The sequence below is a fragment of the Loxodonta africana genome, chromosome 12 (genome assembly GCF_030014295.1).
Source record: "Loxodonta africana isolate mLoxAfr1 chromosome 12, mLoxAfr1.hap2, whole genome shotgun sequence".
Classification (NCBI taxonomy): domain Eukaryota; kingdom Metazoa; phylum Chordata; class Mammalia; order Proboscidea; family Elephantidae; genus Loxodonta; species Loxodonta africana.
The window spans coordinates 59,140,793-59,166,293 of NC_087353.1; the positions used below are offsets into that span (position 1 = coordinate 59,140,793).

General features: G+C 49.6%; 1 protein-coding gene across 1 annotated transcript in view; it reads right to left on the reverse strand.

The window, feature by feature from the left end:
- The window catches only part of PPL (periplakin), a 52,905-nt gene that overhangs the window by 26,424 nt on the left and 980 nt on the right, over positions 1-25,501 (reverse strand). The window contains exon 2 of the mRNA XM_010597326.3: positions 1,157-1,256. Coding sequence (XP_010595628.1) covers positions 1,157-1,256 — 100 coding nt within the window. The remainder of the gene's footprint in view (positions 1-1,156; positions 1,257-25,501) is intronic.

A 25,501-nucleotide genomic window follows, 5' to 3' on the forward strand; every position in this document is an offset into this window, starting at 1 on the left:
ATTCTCCATCTTCAGCCCCCCACCACTCTGGACCTGTCTTTTAGTCAACCCCTGGGTAAAGATGCCAGATGAAGTACAAGATACCCCCCTAAATTCGAATTTCAGATAAATAACAACGCATTGTGAAGCATAAGTATATCCCAACTAGCTCGTGGGATAAAATTACACTAAAAAATAATTTGTGTTCTCAAATTCAATCAGACTAGGCAGCCTATATTTTTATTGGCTAAATCTGGCCACCACATCCCTGGGCTGCTTCTGGGACCAGTTCTGGTGATGACTCATCACTCGAGCTCTCTCTAAACCTCAGTGTTTCAGCTACAAAATGGGCATGATGCTAACCACACCAGGCTGGTGGAAGGTTCAAAGAGAAGGTGATTGTTTCAGCAGCTCGCAGGTGTCAGCGCGTCTGGCACAGTGCAGAGCTGTCATCTGTTCAATCCTCGGGAGAACCTGTGAGTCAGGGTGGGTGTGATCCCGGCATTACAGAAGAGGAAACTGAGGCACAGGGAGGCAAAGGGGTTTGCCCAGTTATTTTTTCTCTCTTCTCCAAAAAAAAGGTGGAGGACCACAGGGTCCTGAATGCTGGCAGCAGCAGTGTAAGTATTGATAATGATGATGCTAACAGCAGCACTGATCCCTGCACTGTACCTACACGATCTCATCCCATCTTTATGAGAGCCCAGCAAGGTGAGGATGCTCCCGCTTACCCTCGTGCAAAGGGAATCACTGCACCCCAGGTTACACATTATCTGGTGGAGCTGGTTCTCCTCCCAACAGGGAAGAGTGGCGCTATGGGGTACGGGTATTAACAACGATAACAAGGCTCCCTTCCCCATCGACAGATACTACGTGTAGACCCGGGCTGCTTGACTTCAGCACTGCTGACATTTGGCCCAGCTCATTCTGTGTTGTAGGGGGCTGTCCTATGCACTGCGGGCTGTTGAGCAGCATCCCTGGCCTCCATCCACCGGGTGCCAGGAGTATGCCCTCCAGTTGTGACAACCAGACCTGTCTCCAGACATGGCCACATGTCCCCTGGGGTGCAGTTGCCCGAGTGAGAACTGCTCATTTGATTCAGGCACTGAGACTGCTCGGAGCCGGCGGTACAGCGGGAGTGAGGGGGTGAGGGGCTGGCTGGGACAGGGGCACTCACACTCTGCATCTTGGCTTCCGTGTCCACGATGTTCTTCTCCACCTGGTCGGCATTCTTCTGCAGCTGCTCTATCAGCTCCGACAGTTCCTTGTTGGAGATGCTACAGGCGGGGGGCGGGGTGGGGGAGGGCGGTGGTCAGTGGAAGGCCTGCGGCCGGGCAGCCTCCCCTCCAGCACCCTGTCCTCCCAGGCTGCCCCCCAACACCAGGCTTGGAGCAGAGACTGTACCCGTGCCTTCAAAGGGGCTTGGCTGTCACCACGGGTGACATCACTAGAGCTACAAAGTGTTAACAACTGGACGGGGGTGTCTGTCCCCACTTCATTCATGTACTCTAGTGCTGCTGTTTTGTCATGTTGGCTGAGCAAACCCTTTTTTAAAGTTGCCTCATTGTGGTAGAAACATATATAACAAAACATTTGCCAATTCAACATTTCTTACTCGTACGATTCAGTGTCACTGGCTACATTCATCATGTGTGACCACCACCACTATCTGTTTCCAAATTATCCCACCACCTTTAACAGAAACTCAGCGCCCCCTAAGCAATGGCTCCCCCTCCTTCTCCCTCCCAACCCTAGTAACCACTAACAGGCTTTGGTCTCTATACACCTGCCTAGTCTAAATATTTCCTATAAGTGGGATCATATCATAATTGTACTTTTGCGACAGACTTATTTCTCTCAGCATGATGTCTTCAAGATTTATCCTTGTGGTAGCATGTCACCCTTTTCCCCATGTTTTACTGAGATATAATTTACACACTGTAAAATCTACCTTTTAATAGTGTACACATCAGTGGTTTTAGGATATTCACAGAAGTGTGCAGCTACCATCACCATCTAATTTTAGAACTTCTTCATCACCCCAAAGGAAACTCTGTACCCATTAAGCAGTCATTCTCTAGTTCCCTAGCAACCACCTATCTGATTTCTGACTCTTTGGATTTGCCTTTTCTGCACATGTCATGTAGACAGAATCATACGATATATGGCCTTCTATGTCTGTCTTCTTCCATTTGGCATAATGTTTTCAAGGTTCATCCGTGTTATAGCATGTATTAGAACTTTATTCCTTTTTATGGCTGAGTAATTTGAATTATGGTGTTGGCAAAGAATACTGAATACACCACGGACTGCCAGAAGAACGAACAAGTCTGTCTTGAAGAAATACAGCCAGAATGCTCCTTAGAAGCAAGGATGGCAAGACTTCATCTCACATACTTTGAACATGTTATCAGGAGGGATCAGTCCCCAGAGAAGGACATCATGCTTGGTACAGGGTCAGCGAAAAAGAGGAAGACCCTCGACAAGATGGATTAACGCAGTGGCTACAAAAATGAGCTCAAACGTAGCAAGAATTGTGAGGCTGGTGCAGGACCTGGCAATGTTTTATTCGGTTGTACACAGGGTTGCTATGAGTCCGAACCAACTCAATAGTGCCTAACAACATCAAAATTCCATTGTATGGATAGACCACATTTTGTTTATCCATTTATCCATTGATGGACACTTGGATTGTCTCCATTTTTTGGCTGTTGTGAATAATGGTGCTATGAACATACTCATAAGTGAACAAGTTTTTTTGTGCCCACCTTGTTCTTAATTAATATTTTTCTTGCAATCTACTCACTCTTCGAAATTAAATGCATTTACTGAAAAAGGTCACTTGCTCTCCCCCCACTGTACATAGAAAACCAGGAGCCCTTGACATAAATGGAGGTAACCCTCAAAACAAATTTCATGGAACTAAAACAACGGCAGTACATTCTAGCTGGACACTCAAGTCGCCTGTACACAGCCCGTCTGAGCCCTGCCCTTTCTTGCTCAAGAGCAGGGCTTGGCACATTATCAGAGCTGTTAGAACATATGAGCACCAAGCACAGACTTTCTCCTGGAGGTTCTCAGAGAGGCTGAGAGAGACTTGAAAACAGAATGGCGATCTCCCTCTGTGTGTCAATGTTCTCTGCAGTCACATCTGTCACAAATCAAGTTACAGACCAACTGTGGGAAATGCTATTGAGGTTAAATAAGGACCTTGGCTCCAAAATCAAACACGGGTTCAAATTTTGGCTCAAATCAGCCACTAGTTGTGTGACCTTGGGCAAACTGCTTTACTTCTTTGTGCCTCCAGTTTCCTTCTGTCCTACTGAATAACAGTACCTGCTATCTGTACTTATCAGCGGGGAGTGAGGAATGGAAACTAAAGGCTTGCACACACAGGGACTGGGGTGGGGGGGAACTTGGAGAAAAAGACCCAGGCCCCACCCTCTGTGAAATCAACCAAGGAGGCAGCTTTTCCCAAAGTGGGGTCCTGGGAACCCCAGTTCTATAAGTTACTCCCAGAAGAAAGGTTTCAGCAATCAAGGTAGCTAGGAAAACCTAACCCCTCCATCATCACAAAAGTTAATGAGTCAGCAAAGGCTCTGAGAAGTCCTGCAGGGGAGAAAACTAGTATCTGCCAGAGTGACCATGAAGGCTCCGGAGGGGGGAATTTAGGGGGAGGGTTTGGGTGAGGGGTGATAAGGGTGGGTTTGCAGAGCTACCGTGTCAGAGGCCCACCCTTAGGCTGGGCGGGCCACCGGGGGAAGGTCTATTCTGAGCACTTCTAGGTTCCTCAGCCTCATGGGCATGGACGGGCCCGCCCTAGTCACCCTCTCTCAGTCTAGCCTGTTGCACCCGGAGCAGTGAATCCCAACCTAAATATTTAACCCATGACTGTTGGGCTACCATTAGGAACTTTGTCCCTCTCAGGCCCTCCCCAGCCCCACCTCAGGGTCCTGGGCCAACTCCCAAACCTGCCCTATTCCTGTTTGGGATGCGGGAGAAACTACCACTTAGACCCCACCCCGCCGGTCCCATTGTTTCAGGCCAAGCCCTGCATGGAGGGGCCACAGCAGGGGGAGGGGCATCTTGGGTTCCTAATGGGAACAAAGGAGGGCTCAGCATGAGCCTGCGGTCAGACAGACACAGCTCCCAAGTCCAAGATGGCCGTCCGCTGCTTCTACAATCTCAGGTAAGTCACTTTCCCACCGAGCCTCAGTTTCTCCCTCTGCCCACTGGGGATAACCACAGGTATCACAGCAATTTGACACTTGGCTGTGTGATTTATTAGCACCAGGCACGTTCACTCCAAGCCCCTGGAGGAGGTTTGCCTACCCCTGTACAGATGAGGAAACTGAGGTGTGAGACGTCAAGATGCACGCCCAGGGTGGCAGCTTGTGCACAAGGAGCTGGGTCCTCCTCTTGGGCAGTCTTGCTCCAGAAGACACATGATCAACCACCGGGCTAACAGCTACTCTAGAGGTACTGGGAACCACATGAGCCAGCCTATGGCAACAACCACCATCACCATGACAGCACAAGCTAATATTTACTTTCTACATGCCAGGCTCCCCACTCACTTCGTACTTAATCTTCATTACAACATGGTGAGGCAGGTGTCAGCATGGTGGGTTAATTGTTATTCCCACTTTACAGATATGGAAACTGAGGACCAGAGAGGTGGAGACAATTTCTGGCAATATGGCAGTGCCAGGATTCTAACCTTGGCAGGCCCCAGACTCCAAGTGTCTACAACTCCATGTGACAATCCTATGGGGGCTCCTGCAAGTAGGCACTTAGCCGGATAATTTAAAAATGTCAAGTGCCCCAAGTCGCCATGAGATACCACTAGGATGGCTAGAATGAAAAAGACAGATAATAACAAGTGTTGGTGAGGATGTAGAGCAACTGGAACCTCTAAACACTTCCGGCGGGAATGTAAACTGGTGCAGCTGCTACAGAAAGAAATTTGGTGGTTCCTCAAAAAAGTTAAACATAGTAGCAGCATTATTTGCAATAGCCAGAAAGTGGAAACAACTCGCATGTCCATCAACAGATGAATGGATAAACAAAACGTGTTACATGTGTACACAATTCAACCATAGAAAGGAAAATTCCTGACATATGCTACAACAGGGATGAACCTTGAAAACATGATGCTGAGTGAAAGAGGCTGGATGCAAAGGCCGTATGTTGCATGATTCTATTGTATGAAATGCCCTGCATAGGCAAAGCATAGAGACAGAAAGTGGATTAGTAGTTGCCAGGGGCTTCAAGGATGGGGACTGGCGGGTGACTACAAAAGGATACCCAGTTTCATTTGGGGGACGACAAAAATGCTCTAAAATTGATTATGGTGATGGTTGCACAATTCTGTGACTGTACTAAAAAAAAAAAAAAAAAAAGAACCGTAAATTGTACACTTTAAAGCATTACCAAAAAAAAAGGTAAATGCCATTTATAAGTGAGAGGGGTTTGTAGGAGTCGGTCCTGCCTTTTAGCTTCTGTTTTTTTCTGAGGGGGCTGGGCCAGCTCCAGGTAACGCCCAGCTGCATGGGGGAAGGAGCTAAGTCTCAGAGGGCTCACTGCATGGCAGGCACAGGGCTGAGCAAGTCGCATATACATTAGCTCACCCATCCTACCACCTCAGAACTAGGTAGCATTGCTCTAGCCATTTTACAGACGAGCAAACTGAGGCACAGAGCAATTAGGTAACTTGGCCACATTCCCACAACCAGAAAGCAGGGCAGAGCCAGAACTCAAATCCAGGCCTCCAGTGGCACAGTTCCCACACTTCAGCACAACAGGTCCAGGCTTTCACCCTTTGGGTACGGGGTCCATTCCTCCCATGTGAGCATCCTTCTGTGTGGCCACATACCAGGAGCTACAGGAATGCAGGCGGGCCAAGAATACGAAGGGAGGAGGGACAGGTCCCAGAAGTACAGGAACTGGCCAGGCCAATCAGGCTTTTCATCTCACTAATGAGCCTGACCAGACATGGTATCCGTGGGCGGTCAGCCCCACTGATGGAGGCCAAGATACAGCCCTTCCCTACCAGCCTTGTTCAAGTCCAATCTACCTACACAGATGGCAGTCACCTAGCTGAGGTAGGAAAGCCGAGGTGCCCCCAACCACCTCAGGGAAGAGAAGGGACAGGAAGGGGACAATGGACCTACACTCAGGGCTTCCAGCTCCTACAGCCGACATGCTGGGAAGCAGAACGCACCAAGGCCTCCTTCTCCTTACTCCGAGGTTTAACATGGACACAGGTCTTGAGGCCAATGACCACTGGCATAAGAAACTGCCTCAGAAGTTATTGAGCCCCACCTGCTCATTATACAGATGAGCAAACTGAGGCCCTTGGAAGCAGAGACACCAACCCAAGGTCATCCCGGGGCAGCTGCAGTATCCGGAGCCAGACAGACTGGATTCAAATTCTGACTATCCCCCAACTAGCAGCCTGACTACAGGAGCTACTTTTTACTCTGAGCCTCAGTTTCATCATCTGTAAAATGGGAGTAACAAATCCTACCTTGTTAGGTGAGATGGAGAGGAGGTCAGAATCATTTCTGAAAACACCTAAATTGAGTTTCAAAGACAACTTAGAGGTACAAGGACTGAGCTGGAGGTTCAGAGTAGCATCTAGGGACCCAAGAGCAGATGACAGATACTCTGAACTCACAGAGATAGGAATCTTTGGGGTGTCACTGCTGTCTCTCAACTCCTAAACAGTGCCAGGGACACACAGTAGGTGTTCAACAACCAGCTGCCACCGAGTCAACTTCAACTCATGGCGACATCATGTGTGTCAGAGTAGAACTGTGCTTCGTGGGGTTTTCAAAGGCTGATTTTTCAGAAGTAAATTGCTGGGCCTTTCTTCCGAGGTGCCTCTGGGTGACTCAAAACTTCAGCCGTTCAGCTAGCAGCCAAGCTCATTAGCCATTTGCATTACCTAAGGACTTCCGGTGCTCAACACGTATTTGTTAAATGCGGAAATGTGAATGATCTAGCACTTACCAAGGCTCCATAAATAATAAGAATCATTCATCCATGCAACAAATATTCACTGAGCTTTTAGTCCCCGCTGGGGCTGCCATTAACAATGAAACTGATCCTCTACATTGCTCCCTAAATTGGACATACAGCTCTGTCTGTCAGCCCCTTTCTCTCCTGGGAGTTCCTCACTTGCCTGTAGTGCTCAGACCTATAAAATAGGTTCCTTCTAGAATTACAAGGGGCCCTGGTGATGCAGTGGTTAAGCACTTGGCTGCTAACTGAAAGGTTGGTTGTCCAAATCTACCAGCTGCTCAGTGGAAGAAAGATATGGCAATCGGCTTCCATAAAGAAGACAGCCTTGGAAACCCTATGGGACAGTTCTGCCCTGTCCTGTGGGGTCACTATGAGTCAGAATTGATTCAACAGCACCAGGTTTGGTTTTAAGAACCGTAACTTTACAGTAGCGACACCAAGAGTTCGAGGTTAACATCGCCAGCATGAGATCAGTCTGCATCGTGTAACCCCTGATCTGGTAAGCTGAGGAGGACACGTATCACGTCTGTGGACTCCTTTCGAGGGAGGTAAGCCTCCATCTCATCCCTGGAACCCAGCAAATAAACCCAAATCAAGAGGCATTTTCCAAAACACCTGAGCACTGCTCTTCATAAGCCTCAATGCCAACGAAGACAAGGAAAGACAAAGGAATCACCACAGATCGGAGGGGACTAAGGAGACAAGACAAGTAAATGCAACATGGGATCTTGGATGGAATCCTGGGACAGAAAATGGACATGAGGGGAAAACTGGTGAAACTAAAAAAAACAAAGTTTCCTTCTAGATTTCCAGGTCTCCTGGCAAGTTCTGAGAGGAGCAATGCCTCACACAGTGATGACAATGGTGTCCGGGACGCCCACCTGTGGACAGGTAGGGAGGAGGTAGGTTGCTGAGGCCCCAGTTTCTAACCTGGTAAAAAGGGATTTGAACGGGAACCTAGGACTTGGCTGTCCTTGGACACAGCCCCCTTAGCCCAGCCCAGATACAGGTCAAGGGCTGCCAGGCAGGTTTTACAAGCCCAATGGAGGTCATGTGGGTAGACTGGGGCTATTTCTCCCAGGAATCAGCCTTGTTTTCTATTCCCAGGCTGGGAAAGTCAGAGTCGAGTATGGGTCCAGAAGGCCCATATCCTGCCCAGAGGAGCGACCAGGTACCCCTTATACTGGGCCTGGTCCATACAGGAGACTCCTGGCACAAGGAGCAAAAAAGTGGGGCCCAGGCTGGCCAGGGGGCTGGTCTGAAGATATGGTCAGGGGCCAGACCAAGCCTCTTTGAGACTAACCCACCAGCGTGAACACAGAACAGGCTCCTCTTTGGGTCCCAGGATGCCTTTGGAGCTTCGAGAAGAGGGCCTGAGAGCCTCAGATGGCATCAGATGTATGTGCTCTGTCACTGGGCATCAGAAACTCAGTAACTGTGGCCCAGCTACTACACGATGGCCAGACAGTGGCATGCTAGATCTGCTTCATAGCCAGCAACTCATCTGCCACTTGCATTCACAGGCAAGGACACAGCGGTACAGACAGGTCAGTTGCAAAGTGGGGAGCTGTGATTCGAACCCAGGGCTGTGGGATACCAAAGCCCATGGTCTGCTCAAAGGGCTGGCAGGAAGGCCCATCAGTGAGGCTGGGGAGAAATGGTACCCTGGCTTACCAAGACACCAGCAATATTCCACGCAGGCCAAGGACGAAAATAAAGGCATTTCGAGGGGCCCTCGCTCCCCACCTTTCTAATCTCCCCTTTTTGCTTTGGTTTGTACAAGTATCACTTGTTCTTTTCTGCAGCTGAAGGCAGTACATCCTAGTGGTTAAGCACCCAGGCCTGGGTTGGAAATCTGGCTCTGTCGTTGTTGTCAGCTGCCATTACCTGGCCCCCAACTCCTGGCAACCCCGTGCACAGCAAGACTGGACCATTATGATCCACAGGGCTTTCATCGGCTAAGTTTCAGAAGTAGGTGGCCAAACTTTTCTTCATAGTCCATCTTAGCCTGTAAGCTTTGCTGAAACCTGTTCAGCCTCATAGCAACACACAAGCCTTTACTGGCTCTGTCCTTGGAAGCTTGTAAATGACTTAGCCTTGCGAGCCTCAGTCTCCGCATCTGTAAAATGGGCATTATTGTCAGACGTATGCCACAGGGCTGGGGTGAGGATTAGTTGAGAGAGCGGATATAAAGTGATGCCTCGAAATGGAGCCCTGGCTCTTTGCTTGAACCTTTGTGCACCAAACAGGGGAGGAACGTGGGCTCCTTTTAAGGAGGTGACGGAAGCCAGCAGCCCAGGCCCAACGCCAGAACCCGCTGGCACTGAGGAGATTAAAAAAAGACCCCGGGCTGCCCATACTGATCCTTGAGCAAGCCGAAACTTGCTCTGGATGTTGCCTTGTCCTGACTAGGGGAATTTGCAAACAACCTCAATATTTGGAAAGTTTCCTGCAATATCTGTGGCCACTCTCAAAACAGGAGAAGCAGGGTTTCACACATGGGTAATATACCTGCTGTGAGGATGCTGGACACCAAGACCCAGACTTCCCCCAAGCAGCTCGGTGTCTTGGGTTTGGGCTGAGGATCCGGGTTGGTAGGTTTGGGGGTCAGAGGAAGCCGAGGGTGTTTCTGCCACAAGGTATGCTCTGCTCTGAGAACCCTCCTCTACCTGTAGGAGGGACTCACAGGAGGAAGGAAACAGAGGACTGGTCTACCCGGTTGTTCAGGCAGAACCCAAAGAACCTTCCAGAGCCCTGTCCCTGGTCCCACCTGCGAATGGATCTCCCATCCATCATCCCCTCCATCTGCCACTATGGCCCACACCTGATGGCTATGGCCTCCTCTCACCTGGACCATGCAAGGGCCACCCCCAACCATCTCCTGCTTCCCAACTCTCCCTGCCTCTAGCCAGCCTCCTCCCTCCATCTGTCAGTAAGATTGTTCTGGGTGCAGCCAGATGGCTGTCCTCCAGCTTAAACTCCACTGTTATGGATTGAATTGTATCCCCCAAAATGTATGTCAACTTGGCTAGGCCAGGATTCCCAGTACTGTATGGTTGTCCTCCATTTTGTGATCTGATGTGATTATCCTGTGTTGTAAATCCTAACCTCTATGATGTTAATGAGGCAGGATTAGAGGCTGTTTTGTTTTTTTTTTTTTAATCTTAATGAGGCAGAACACAATCTACAGGATTAGTTGTATTATGAGTCAACCTCTCTTGAGATATGAAAGAGAAAAGTGAGCAGAGAGGAGAGGGACCTCATTACCACCAAGAATGAGGAGCCAGGAATGGAGCGCATCCTTTGGACCCAGGATCCCTGAACTGAGAATCTCTCAGACCAGGGGATGATTAATGACAAGGACCTTCCTCCAGAGCCAACAGAGAGAGAAAGCCTTCCCCTGGGGCACGTGCCCTGAATTTGGACTTTTAGCCTCCTAAACTGTGAAAGAATAAACTCCTGTTTATTAGCACCATCCACTTGAGGTGTTTCTGTTGTAGCAGCACTAGGTAACTAAGAGACCCACCCACCTTGCTCCCCAGTGATCACAGAAAGGGTCAGACACCACCCCACCCTGGTCTCGGACCGCTCCCCCCCGCAACAACTGCACTGCCTTCAGGGCAAAGGGCTTTCCCATCTCAGAGCCTCCGTGGGGGCTGCACCCAGGTCACCCCTACAGCGATGCAGGTGGATAGCGCCCCAGGGCCACCTTGCAAACCTCCCACCCACCCCCCACCTCTCCACCTCTTTCAGAGCTTAGCAGCCCACAGAAGGACCTACTTCCCAGCCTTCAGCCTCCCAGGAGACACCAAGCCCTCCAAGGGGCACCATGAATGGCCCACCCCCAGCCGTTTTCAGCAACCTGGGACTGGGGGGGCTCTCTAGGTGGGGGTGCAGTGAGGCCCGCGCTTGATACCTTCTGCACCAACTGACCTACACTCCTCTCGACCCCCCCCCTGCAGGGACAGAAACTGAGGCCGCCTGACATAGACCACAGATTGTAGAGCTGTGCTGACCTGGGTTCCTTAACCTTTCTGTTCCTCAGTTTCCTCCTCTGTGAAATGGGGTAAGAGTAGCTCTCACCACAGTTGAGAAGCTCCAAGGAGATGTTCCTTGCAAAGCACTTTGGATGTGGCTGGCCTACACTGAGGGCTCATGGGGGCTGGGAAGGACATTTGTCTGTTTCGTTCCCCGTGGTGTTCACAGCACCCAGCACAGAGCTGGGTCAATGAATGGCTGGATGAATGGCTCCGGCTATTGGGAAAAATGGCACATATCATTGTGCCTGTCTCAGCCTTAATTTCCTCATCCATAAAATGGGTCATCGTGTCTGCTCTAAGCATAGCAAACAGAACCAAGCAGGAAATGTCCCCAAGGCAGGGTCTGAGACTATGCTGCTTTGTGTTCAAGGCCAGCACTGTTCAATAGACATACAATGTGAGCCACACAGGGAATTTAAAACTTTCTAGTAGCCACATAGAAAGTAATGGGTGAGCTTAATTTTCATAATATATTTAACCTGCTGTTCTTAGCTGCCAGAGAATTGACCCCTGCGTCATAGTGACCCCATGCACAACGGGCAAAACAGTGCCCGGTCCTGTGCCATCCCCATGATCAGTTGCGGATTGGACTGCCATGCTCTATAGGGCTTTCTCTGGCTGATTTTCAGAAGTAGATCTCCAGGCCTTTCTTCCTAGTCCATCTTAGTTTGGAAGCTCTGCATCTTAGCAACATACAAGCCTCTACTGACAGATCAGTGGTGGGCTGCACAAAAGGTACACTGGCCAGGAATCGAACCCAGGTCTCCCACACAAAAGGTGAGACTTCAACCACTGAACCACCAATGCCATCTTATTTAATCAAATGTATCCAAAATATTGTCTTTTTTTTTAAATTGTGCTTTAAGTGAAAGTTTACAAATCAAGTCAGTCTCTCATACAAACACTTATATATACCTTGCTATGTACTCCTAGTTGCTCTCCCGCTAAATGAGACAGCATACTCCTCCTTTCCACCCTGTATTTCCCGTGTCTACTCAACCAGCTCCTGTCCCTCTCTGCCTTCTCATCTCGCCCCCAGACAGAAGCTGCCCACATAGTCTCATGAGCCAAGAAGCTCACTCCTCACCAGTATCATTTTCTGTCTTATAGTCCAGTCCAATTCCTGTCTGAAGAGTTGGCTTTGGGAATGGTCCCTGTCTTGGGCTAACAGAAGGTCTGGGGACCATGACCTCTACAGTCCCTCCAGTCTCAGTCAGACCATTAAGTCTGGTCTTTTTATGAGAGTTTGAGGTCTGCATCCCATTGTTCTCTTGCTCCATCAGAGATTCTCTGTTGTGTGCCCTGTCAGGGCAGTCATCAGTTGTAGCAGGGCACCATCTAGTTCTTCCAGTCTCAGGCTGACGCAGTCTCTGGTTTATGTTGCTCTTTTTGTCTCCTGAGCTCATATTGACCTTGTGTCTTTGGTGTTCTTCCAAAATATTATCATTTTGACAGGTGATCAATCTAAAAACTTTCTTAAGTAGGTACTTTACACTTTTTTTTTCATACTTTTTAGGTGCCATCGAGTTGAGTTGATTTTTGACTCATAGCGGCCGCACATGACACAGGAGAACTTCCCCATAGGGTTATCTAGGCTATAATCTTTACGGAAGCAGACTGCCAGGTCTTTTCTCCTGCAGAGCTGCTGGGTGGGTTAGAACTGGAAACCTTTTGGTTAACAGCTGAGTGCTTAACCATCATGCCACCAGGGCTCCTCTTTTTCCTACTAGATTTTCAAAATCTGGCATGCATGTTAAGCTTCTGGAACATCTCAGCTGGTGAGCACATCTCATGTGGCTCGTGGTTACTGTACAGGGTGGCGCAGTTCTAGGTGATTCTGGGGTCTACTCTAAGCCCACTGAGGCTGTAGCCTGCCAGTTTTGCTATAATAAAGCTGAGGGATGCTCAAAACATTTGTTTGCCTTGCTCAGTGCCTGGAAACTTGGGGGCACTTAACATGTAGTCATTCCCTTTCCTCCCTGCTGCCCGGCCACAGACCCACACATGCTGACCAGACACCTGCTCCAAGGGTCCGTGGCTGCCCAACTCCAAAACTATCCAGCTCCCAGCTGCACCCATGGCTGCCTGGGTGTGGAGTGCCAGGGCATACAGACCATAGCCTGACCCCCTTCCCCAGGCTCTGAGGACTGCAGCATCCTTGCCCATGAGCCACTGGGTAGAGCTGGGCGCTTGGCTTATTCCACAGCATCCCTCCCTCAGGCTGGAAGGACATGCCCCTTCACTAACTGGCCGCTCTGGGAGCATATCATACCCCAGCAACCAGAAGAGGCCATGTCCTTGCCATCAGCCCTGACCCAGCTGTCCCTGCCCAGTCGTAGCCCAGCCTGCCCTCCCTTTTCATGTGTAGGGATGGGAGCTTGCAGGCTCTGGTATGCTGGTGGGGATGGTACTCCCTGCTGGACAAGCCACCTCACAGTCCAGGTATAAGTCAGCCCATTTGTTTTGGCCCTTGATCACCCTTATGTTCCTCCCTTTGGGGGTTAATTCTGTCTCAGTGGGTGCTCAGGGGAGGGGAGCAGGGAGCACTGGAACGTCTGGAACGCGAAAGAGTGCACACTTTTCGCTGGAAACCAGCCTCGCCCTTCCTGGAGCCTGGAGAAGGGGCCCCTGCAGGCCACAGTCATCCTCTTTCAGGTTCCCACGTGCTCCTGGGCCAGCCAGCGCCTGAGGGGCTTCCTGGTGACCTCCAGACCTGGTGGTTGGCTGTCCTGAGGTGTTGTGTAGTTCCCTTGCCTGCACCTTCTTTAAACACTGGCTGGGGGCTCCCCAAAGGACCCCTGGTGGTACAGTGACTAAGCACTCGGCTACTAACCAAAAGGTTGGCGGTTCAAAGCCACCAGCCAGTCCTCAGGAGAAAGATGTAGCAGTCTGCTTCTGTAAAGACTACAGCCTTGGAAACCCTATGGAGCAGTTCAACTCTGTCCTATAAGGTCGCTAGGAGTCAGAATTGACTCAAAGGCAACGGGTTTGGTTTTGGTGGCTCCCCGAGCACCTGTCTTGTCCTTGACACAAAGGCAGCACAGAACAGGCAGTTAGGAAATGACTGCTTAGTAGTAATAACAACTAAAAAGAGCCAGGTAGCACAATGGTTACATGCTTGGCTGTTGACCAAAGGGTACAGTTCCAATCCACCAGCTACCCTGCAGGAGACAAGACCTGGTGATCTGCTCCCATGAAGATCACAGCCTAGGAAACCCTATGGGGCAATTCTACTGTCCTATAGGGTCCCTGAGTCAGAATTGACTCGATGGCATACAACAATAACAACTAAATATTTACAGCACCTACTACGTGCCTATTACCCTGCTGAGCCCCATTCCTGCATCATCCATTAAAATCTTGCAGTCCTAGGAGGTAGGGATCATTATAGCTATTGGGGTGCCCCTCTGCGACCCTTAATTCCAGGCCTTGCATAGGCTTGGGGTTCAATAAAATAAGTGCTGAATAGAGCAGACATTTTATAGCATGTCAACAACTCATGCCTCCCCATTTTCTAGATGAAGATAACAGGCTCAGAAGAGTTAAAAAACCTGTACAAGGACACACAGCTGGCAAGTGGTGGGAACAGGATTTGAACCCAAGCAGCCACCTTCTCGATAAAAGGGAAAACTAATATTGACCCACAGCCACCCCACTACAGACAAAAAATAGAGAGGCATTGGGCAAATGGGGTGATGTGGAGGGGCAGTCACCACCCAGGGTAACATAATGATTTACGTCCTGTTGGCATTTTTGTTAGTACAATTAATCCTGGCGGCTGGGTAACACTTGAGGGTGGTAAATTGAGGTTGAGTCATTCTCTTAAGATGCTACTATAAGAGATTCCCAGCCTGTTCCTCTGAGCAGACCTTTCAGGCAGAAAGGACTTTCAGGCAGAAAGGACTTTCAGGCAGAAAGGACTTTCAGGCAGAAAGGACTTTCAGGCAGAAAGGACTTTCAGGCAGAAAGGACTTTCAGGCAGAAAGGACTTTCAGGCGGAAAGGTATTCAGTGAACACCTTGTGGGGCCACGCCTTGTTCCAGTGCCTGACATGCATTCCCTCTTTAATCCTCCTAACAACCCCTCAAGTTAGGTACTATTATTATTCACACTGCAGATGCTGAAACTGAGTCTGAGGGAAGAGAAGCAACTTGTCAGGGTTACAGGGTTAGTAACTATGTTAATGAGTGCTGTAGTTCCAGTTGGCACATTCTAGATGCTCAATAATTACTGAGTAAAATTTCACCCCCACCACACATCTCTTTGTCCTCTCTTCACCCTTCTTACAGACCCTTAGGATAGGGCCTTCTCCATTCAACAAACTCCAGAAGACATGAGTTGCTGACATGCTATAAAATGTCTGCTCTATTTGACATCTATTTATTGAGCCCTAATCCTAAGCAAGGCCTGGAATTAAGGGTTACAGACGGTCCCCTACAAAAGACGAGTAAATCTTCCTTCCCCAGAAGTTTATGGCCTAATCGGTTAGGGTTAAGAAAAACACCCCCCAATGGGATAGAAAATGAGGCTGGCAAAGAATGAGCTTCTTGGATCAAGTAGACACGTGAGACTATGTTGGCATCTCCTATCTGGAGGGGAGATGAGAGGGTAGAAGGGTTCAGAAGCTAGCGGAATGGACACAAGAAGAGAGAGTGGAGGGAAGGAGTGTGCTGTTTCCTTAGGGGGAGAGCAATTATGAGTATATAACAAGGTGTATATAAAATTTTGTATGAGAGACTGACTTGATTTGTAAGCTTTCACTTAAAGCACAATAAAAATTAAAAAAAAAAAAACACCCCCCATGACTAAAATTACCAAGACTTCAAATTGCCTGAGTCAGAGTATTTTCCTCCATCCTGTACCACCCAGACCTTACATCCTAACTTTAATTGTGAAAATACAGTTCAACCCAATGAAAAGCAGGAAAACAGAAACAGAAACAAAAGAAATGCATGATAAGTAGGAAATACAAAATAATGTGGCAGGAGTAGGTCTAAACATATTAGTTATTACCATAAATACAAATGGGTTAAACTGGCCTACCAAAAGACAAGACTCTCAGATGACAATACGAAAAAAAAAAAAAAATCCACCTACATGCCATTTTATAAAACACATATCTGAGACCAAACAATATGGGAAGGTTGAGAATAAAGGAATGTAGTACAACTGCCACTGAAAAGAGAAAGCATGGTCCATTTAGTCAAGACAAGACAGAACGAGGCAATCTGTATAAAAATATGGGTTCCACCACTGGCTGCACATCAAAAGATGATGCTTGGGCCCCACCCCAGAGATTCTGACTTAACTGGTCTGGGAAATTGCCTAGATATCAGTCTTAAAGATTCTCAGGTGGTTCTAATGTGAGATTAGGGTTTAGAGTGAGGAAATGACCCATAGGGATACGTTAAGAGGATTAAAGGGAAGTAGATGAGGAAGAATCCCTAGATATCTACAGGAAGAACGTCTGTGAAAAAGCAGTACACAACAGGCACCCAATAAATATCAGATTGACTGGTCAATTGACTGATACTCTTCCCACTAGAAACCTGCATAATAATTAGACAGTAAATTCCCCCAGACCCAGCTCTTAATCGTGGGGAAGCATAGCCTCAGCTGGGAGAGTTGTTGGTGTGGTAGTAACTATGGCTCCGTTTCACAGCCTAATCTGCTTGCACCCAGGTGAGGCCACCCCACCTCTGGCCTTTCAGTAGGGCCTAGGCTTCCTGTCAGGCATGTGCTCTTGGTCTCTCATTACAGACACACACAGAAGTTCCAGTCTCTTTAGGTAACACCAGGGCACGACTTGAAGATTTTTGCAAGATTAAGACAGGACTCAAGGCAACCTTGCCACCCTGGGGGTTAGGATGTCACTCTGGGTTCAAGACCAGTGGGCAAGGAGTACGAGCCTCAGTTTATTGATCACCTACTACGTGCCTGACGCTTTACACACATCATCCACAATTCTACATGCCTCCAATTTGCAGATTCAAAACAGACCTCCAACCACCAGTGAGCACCCACTATGTGCTGGGCACTGTTCTGTGGGTACAGCAGTGGCCACACAGCATGGAAAGCCCTACCCTCATATGCTTACATTCTAGAGATGAGAGGTAGGAACATGACCAGCATCATTCACAACCAACAGACCTGGGCCTGGAAGCCCCAAAGCTCTGGTTCTTTGTTCCCGACCCACCACGTTCTTGGTCCTTGTCCATGGGCCTTGGTTTCCTCATCAGTAACATGGATGGGAAGAGCCAAGTTCCTTATCTTGGGGTGAGGAGGAGCAGAGCCAGAGCCTCCTCTGTTTTTTATGCCACAAACTCATGATCCTTCCTAAACCTTCAACTGGACAGTCTCAATTCTTTTCAGTGGCAGTAGCCACACCCAAGATTGAGAAGACAAAAACCCTAGAAAGTATGCTGAACCTAAAATCCCAGCCCAGGCAGCTGGAGCAGCAAGGAATTCTGTAAACAACAGTTCTCCTGCAGCCCCATGGCCTTCCCAGCCCAGCAGCAGGATGGAGCTGCCAGCAAGCAATCAGCTTTGCAGCAGCAGCATTGTGCTTATCTTACAAGACTTGACCAAACCCTCTGTCCAGGGAAGGAGGGGTCAGGGTGGCCAGCTCGGAATCTCCTCCTGACAGCTGAATGTTCTTGGACACATCACTTAAACTCTGAGCTTCAATTCTCTCATCTGGAAAATACGGGTGAGGGCAATATTTATCTGAGAAAGACAAACGCAGTAACAAATGCCCAGTAACAACATAATCATAATTTAGGGTCTTTTATTCTGAGCTGGGATCCAACCTCAGGGCTCTTCCTAAGCTCACAGCCTTCCCCATTTCCCCTCCCCTCCCACTTCCATCTAACACCTTCTGTGTAAGTCTCCCCATCCAGAACCTGTTGGCTTTCCCTCCATTCTTGCCCCCACACCTGCTCCCCTTTCCCCTCCCGTGGCTACCTCCTCCACCTCCCCTGAGACCCTATCTCTCCCTACGCACTGGCCTGAGATGCAGGACTCTGGGCCCTGCACCAGGCTCTTGTGCGTGCTGTTTCCTCTGATAACATGACTTTAAGTTTAAAAACCTTTAAAAGTCCTCACCTATTTCAAACATAAACAGAAGTACTGAAAAGAACCAGTCACCTATGTTCCCACCACTGTTGTAAGTGGTGCTCTCACTTGGCCATCTTTTTTTTTTTTTAAATAATTTTTGTTGTGCTTTAAGTGAAAGTTTACAAATCAAGTCGGTCTCTCACACAAAAACCGATATACACCTTGCTACACACTCCCAATTACTCTCCCCCTAATAAGTTTTGGTTTTTGGTTTTAATGAGACAGTCTGCTCACTCTCTCCACTCTCTCTTCATGTCATTTTCGCCAGCTTCTAACCCCCTCCACCCTCTCATCTCCCCTCCAGGCAGGAGATGCCAACATAGTCTCCAGTGTCCACCTGATCCAAGAAGTTCACTCCTCACCAGCATCCCTCTCCAACTGATTGTCCAGTCCAATCCACATCTGAAGAGTTGGCTTCGGGAATGGTTCCTGTCCTGGGACAACAAAAGGTCTGGGGGCCATGACCACTGGGGTCCTTCCAGTCTCAGTCAGACCATTAAGTCTGGTCTTATGAGAATTTGGGGTCTGCATCCCACTGCTCTCCTGCTCCCTCAGGGATTCTCTGTTGTGTTCTCTGTCAGGGCAGTCATCAGTTGTAGCCAGGCACCATCTAGTTCTTCTAGTCTTAGGATGATGTAGTCGCTGGTTCATGTGGCCCCTTCTGTCTCTTGGGCTCGTAATCACCTTGTGTCCTTGGTGTTCTTCATTCTCCGTTGATCCAGGTGGGTTGAGACCAACTGATCCATCTTAGACGACACTTGGCCATCTTTGCTTCAAATATTTTTAAAGAAATAAATAAAATGTGTATAAAGTTATCAAGCTCAGAAAAAAAAAAGAATACTTCAATAAAAAATTGTATTCAGGTAAAAGAGAAAAGAAAAGAAATATCGTTCAGCTAGCTCACCGTACTTATCCTTTTAGCCCCTCTGATAGGTTGGAGGTTTGAATATACCCAGAAGGGCCTTGGAAGAAAAGCCTGGCGATATACTTCCAAAAGATCTTAGTCACTGAAAACCCAGTGGAGCTCAGTTCTACTTTGACACTCATGGGGTCGCCATGAGTTGGAATCGACTCAATGGCAGTGGCAGCTAGTTTGGTTTTTGGTTTTTAGCAGTAACAGCATCCTGAAGTTGCTGGTGTCTGCCTGTTTTATATTTTCAATACATATACACATTTGCATCCAGAAACATCACATGGAATAGCTTTGTAGGTATGTTTCTAAAACTTTGCATAAACTCATCATAATCTTTGCATCCTGTGTCAACTTGCTTTATTCGCTCAGTATGATGCTTTTTGAGATTTAGGTACATGAGTACATACCTCCCCTGCCTCATTTCCCTGGTGCTCACTCTTCCTTTCCCCATCTCCTGCTAGTCCTCATATCCGGCTTAGATGCTGCCTCCTCCAGGAAGCCTGCCTGTCTAGGTTTGGACCCTGCTCTGCTCTCCTGCTGATCTCTGCCTCCTCTACCTCAGGTCTTATCACCCTTCATTGTTGTCAGCTATTTGCTCAGCCCACTCACCCCCACTGTCCTGCACATAGAAGGCACGCAGTACATGACTGGATGGGAACAGGGGTCAGTGGACACCTTTGCACTCCTTTCCACTAGACAGAACCCCTGCCTTCTTGGTTCTACTGACCCCCTAGGGTGTGTGTGCACACACCAGCATGTACAAACATAAGATGTTTAAAGAAGGGACAGAATCTCAGCAGTCCCCCATAACTGACCCCTAGGCATTCATTCATTCATTCATTCAGTGCCCCAGCCAGTCTCTGGGGGAGATGGGTATTCATCACCCATCTGGCCCCCACATGGGATCAAATGGCCTCTGAGGTAAGAGCCACAAAGGAGACCAGGAGACCACAGACTAGGTGGGTCAGCCAGGCACAGAGGCTGGGGAAGACTTCCCTGAGGAGCAGAGTTGAACCCTGCAGGAGGAACAGAAACGAGCAAAGAGGGGCAAGAACAGCATTGCAGGCAGGAGGAACAGCGTGGGGGAAGGCCATGAGGCTGATGCAGAATGGAGATTGAGAGGGTGGTGGCATATGTTCATGTTGTGCAGGGCAGCAGCCTCCAGGATAACTGAGAACTAAGGCGCTAAACAGCCGGGGACAGGGACAGATTCGCCTCTTGCCATGAGCTCCCTGGCCACCACAGGGAGAACGGACTGGGGTGCTTGAGGAGGGCACAGAACCAATGAAGAGGACACTGTAGTGTCCAGGCAAGAAGAGCTGGTGGCCCAGCCTGGGCTGCTAGCACTAGAGGCAAAGAGAACTGGGGACAACTAAAGTAGAGAAGGGCAGGGCTGGACCTGAAGTCAGACTAAGTGCACCCAGCAGCCTCCCCCAGGCTCAGGAAGCTAACACAAAGGTCCCACAAAAAGCAGGGAGAACAAAGAGAGAGGCTATTCCCTCTTTCCTCTCCCCAGACAGGCTGGCTGGGAGGGCGGCAGGTGATGCCAGAGCCTCCTGCACGGCCAGCTTGGAGCAAAGAGGAGCTGCTTGCTCAGAATCCTGGGTCCACCATCCACAACAAGAAGCTTTGCAAACACTCTGCAAAGCAGCTTCTCCGCCAGCCCCCAGCCCTCCCGATGCCCCTCTCCCACCTCGGGGTGTTGCTCAAGTATCCTGAACTGAACTACCCCTTTCCCTCAAGACACCCGTCCCCCAAAGTATTGCCCCTGACAATGCCTAAAATGTCACCATTAGCAGCCATTCCTTTAAGTCAACCTCGGCTGTGCCCTGAATCTAATATATCGAGTCTTTTTTCCTCTGTCAAGAGAAGCTGGGCAAGTGGGGGCAACGTCTGAGAGAGGAGCAGCAAAAAGGGCTGCTGGGGGTAGAACCAGGGAAAACAGACTCTACCATCTGGCCCAGGGAGTCCCTGTGTACTCCTGCTGCCAGTCCATGTCCGGTGGGGAGACCTAGTTCCCCTCCACAGGGGTCCCTGGACCCCCAGCATCAGCCATTTGTGAGCCCAAGGCGACTGCCTTTACTCTAAGCCTCAGTGTTGCCCTCTGCAAAATGGGACACCACCACCTGCCTATAGATATGTTGTCAGAATGAGATCACATAATGTCCTCAGCCATGCTGGGCACACAGCAGATGCTCAGTAAATGGCTGGCTCACTCCAGTCCAGGCCCCAGATATGGATTTTGCCGACGGGGCCCTCCCCAAATCGTTCAGGCTCTCCAGCTATTCCTTATCAATGTGTGCACGTGTCCCCAGGTGCCTGCCTTAAAGGGGGTCCATGTGAGTGTTGGGGAAATGGGTCGGTTCAAGTACCCTCGTGCCACACCGGAACCGGAATGAGACAAGCTGCCCCCGTCGGCTCTGGACCTAGCACTATTGTTACTCTCAACAGCAGTGCCATGATTACTGATACTGGCTGCTCTGATTTACAGAGCACTTATTTCTGAGCCCTGGTGGCGCAGTGGTTAAGGAGATCAACTACTAAAGGAAAGGTCAGCAGGTCGTAAACCACCAGCCGCTCCTCGGGAGAAAAACATTGCAGTCTGCTTCCATAGAGATTTTTAGCCTCGGAAACCCTATGGGGTCACTCTGAGTTGGAATCCACTCACCAGCAGTTACTAGTTTTTTTTTTGGTACTGAGCCAGGTCTAGGGTGGGTCCGTCATATACATTACCTGGCTTAATCCAGCCAGCGACCTCACTACCTCACCCATTTCACAGATGGGGAAACTGAGGCTCAGAGACATTAAGTGGCCGGTCCAAGATCACGCAGCTCAGAAGCAGAACTGAGGATTCAGCACACGCCTGACCAACATCAAACTCTGTGCTCTTAACCACCAACAGGCTCAGAGTGTCCCCAACAGCTTCAAGGAGAGCATCCTCTCATTTCACCACCCTCCTGGGCCACTGTCCAAGGACTCTGCTCCTGAAACTGCCCTGCCTAAGCCGAGGTCGGGAGGTGAGGTTAGGCCACTATGACCCAGGCCAGGGAGGAAAAACAAAATTAGCCTCATTTTACAGATGGGGAAGCTGAGGCTCAGTGAGATCAAGTTTCTTTCACAGTGTCAAATGGAGGCAGAATTCAGTCTCATTGCAGAGCTGGATCTTAAGTACCCCATTCATTCTTCTCCCTAACAGGTCAGACACCGCCTCCAGGATGACCTCCCTGACTAGCTCCAGAATTTCCACTTAACCCCGACTCCTCTCACTTCAAGACCTGTCACAGAGCACCACAGTGGTCAGCTGGAGACCTCACCTGTCCTGTTCTATGTCCCATTGTCCCCTGATCTACTCCATGACCCCATGACACAATCATGTCACATATGTGTATTAAAGCATGACTCCCTTTATCTCCCTGACATGACCGCCAGCCACTCAAGTGCAGGGAGAGGGGTCATAACTCCTGCACATCCATCTGCCCCCTGTGGATCCATTACAGCCTTTCAGGTGTGCAGTGCACAGCCTGTCCATCATGGCATCTGGCTCAATCCTGGACAAAGAGTAGGTACCTTAGCCACATTTGTTCAATAATTACAACTATTGTTCAATAATTATAATTATAGTGGCTGGATAGTGAGGCCTCCTATTGTTCTTAACCCCGTCCCTACATTATTTCATTGAATCATTATGCCAACTGTGCTTATCCCCATTCTACAGGTGAGAAAACAGAGGCTCAGAGAAGCCAAGCAGTTCTTCCAAGGTTGTGCAGCCAGGAAACGGCGGCTGGTCAGCCACAGTTCTGTGCTGCCTCCAAGGAGGCTGGGAACAGGTCCCCCAGGCCCTCCCCACCAGGCTGGATGCTGGCTTCTGGTGACCTGCACCACTGGCCTGACCCTGTCATTAGCTTGAGCATGAATATCAGCTCCTACACCTGTCATTAGGAACCAGGACTACAGGCACAGCCGGGGTTCACGCCCTTATTCCACCCCTCCCCAGTTTCAGCTGCCAAAAGGCTGACATACAGGGAGGGGCAGTTTTCTCGACCAGGCTCAGCCACATCCCGGCCCCTCTGTTCACTAACTCAGCACTTCTGCTGTCCCCTTGACTGCCTGGGTGTGACAATCACACCTCCTGACTTCTGGGACCTCTTAGTTCAGGACAGTGGTCAGTTCCTATGTGCTAGAGGCATTCTCTCCATCATTACATGGGCTTCTCCCTGCAACCCTGTGCAAGAGACACCTATTATCACCAGCCCCACTTTGCAGGTGGGGAAACTGGGGTTCAGAGAGATCCCATGACTTCTCCACAAGCAGATGTAGCAAAGCTGGGGTCAGAGGCATTCTGCTCCCAGGGCTGGAGCTCCTACATACCATGCCCTGCCGAATCTCGGCAGCAGCCCCACCCTCACCCAGACCAGGGAGGAGACCCCTAGAAAAGTCAGGGTGAAAGAATAACCTGGAGACTCAGACACTTGTATGCCAGTGTTCATAGCAGCACTATTCTCTATAGCCAAAAGGTGGAAACAACCCAAATGCCCATCAAATACTAAGTGGATGAACAAAACGTGGTCTATCTATACAATGGAATATTCTTCGGCCATAAAAAACAATGGAGTTCTGATACATTGGCAACATGGGAGAGCATGGGAAACATTACGCTAAGTCAAATGAGCCAGACGCAAAACGACAAATATTATATGACTATACTAATATACTTATATGAAATGTCCAGGACAGGCAAATTTATACTCAGAAAACAGATTAGTGGTTGCCATGGGCTGGGGGGCGCAGGAAGTGGGGAGTTATTTTTAAATGGGTACCAAGTTTCTGTACAATTTAAAAATGGTTTAAAATGGTAAATTTTAGTTTATGTATATTTTACCACACTACAAACATTTTTTAAGATAATTTAAAAAATAAACCTTGGGGGTCAGCTCACCCTAACCAGGGACCACATCTTAGAGCTACAAGCCCCTCATGTGGCACTTGGCACTTGGAACCAAGTATGTACCGATTAAGAGATTCTTGTTGGGAGAGGGGGACAAAGTGTTGTCCCACCCTACAATCTGGTCTGAGTACTCGACTCCCACCAAGAAGAAGGAGCAGAGGGATGCCCAGGGCTGGCGAGACCATACAGGGAAGGACCAAGAACCTACTCAGGGCTAGGACCGCTCTCATTCTCAGTGCTGGGACAGGGGTAACAGAGAACCCAGCGGAGCCCATGGGAAGGGTCTCACCCTAGCCTGGGCAGAGTCATCAGGGCAGGCTTTCTGGAGAAAAAAACCTAAGCTGAGATCTGGGGACCAACCAACGGATGTCAGCCAAGGGAAGAGGCGGCTTCCTCCAGCCAGGAGTAAAGGAGGGGAGGGACAAGGGCAGGACCCCATGTCCCTGCAGCTGTAAAGGACAGGACGCCCTCCTTTCTACCCTTTCCCGGGAAAGCCAGAGCCCCTCCCAGCTTCTCTGGGTTCATTATAACTTTTTGTTGTGTCCAAGTTCAGGCATCCAAACTCAGGCCTCGGGGGACGAATGGAGAGCTGGGAGGTGGGAGGCAGAGGGTAGGCCCTGCCTGATACAGCTCCCCACATGTGCATGAGTGTGGGTGTGTGCATGTGTGAAGGACTGGAGGAGCCTGAGTCTTGTGGTGGCGGGGGGTGGGGGGGGACAGAACAGCCATTCGTGGCTGGCACAGCGTATCTGATTGTGCAATGCCCACCAACAGCACGGGGACTGGACCAGACCCCAGGCCCAGTTTGAGTGCCAGCTGGACCTGGCCACAGAGGAACAGTGGGAAGGACCCCACCCAGTCTCTGGGGTTGTGAAAGATCATATGAGGGGTGGCTCTGAAGGGGAACATCGAAGGGGTGGGGAAGAACTGCCTCTGAACTTGAAACAGCCCAAACAGACTGGGTGGTGGGAAGGCCAGGGCAGTGGGGTTTGTGAAAGGGCTGGAAATCTAGGGAATCAAAGTGCCCAGGCCCACCTGCATCTGTCAGACAGGTCCTCGGGGCTGAACCACAGGGGCAGGTGCCAGCCCAGGGCCCAGAGCCCTCTTGTGGCCTTCACATGGGGGTTGGGGAGGGGTTGAGGGACTGCTCAGGGGTGCAGTAGGGGCCACACAGTGAGGGTACTTTGCAGTGGTATTCCCAGTCAGGTGGGCTGTGCCCTTGAATCTCCCACCTACCTTCCCCCTAGTTTAGAGAAGCTGGGAAAGTGTTTCCTCACAGCCAGGAGCCCCCAGCCCATTTTCCCTGGGCGAAGGGGAGAAAGGCAGGGCCAGAGTCGCACCCCCTCCCTCAATCTCAGCATCTCCAGGAGGCTCCCCCAAACCGGTTATTAAGTGAATATATTAACGCTTGTCAAAACAGATGTGGGCCGCCGACTCAACGCAAACACATCAAGACCTGTTATTCCCTTCCCAGGCTGCCTG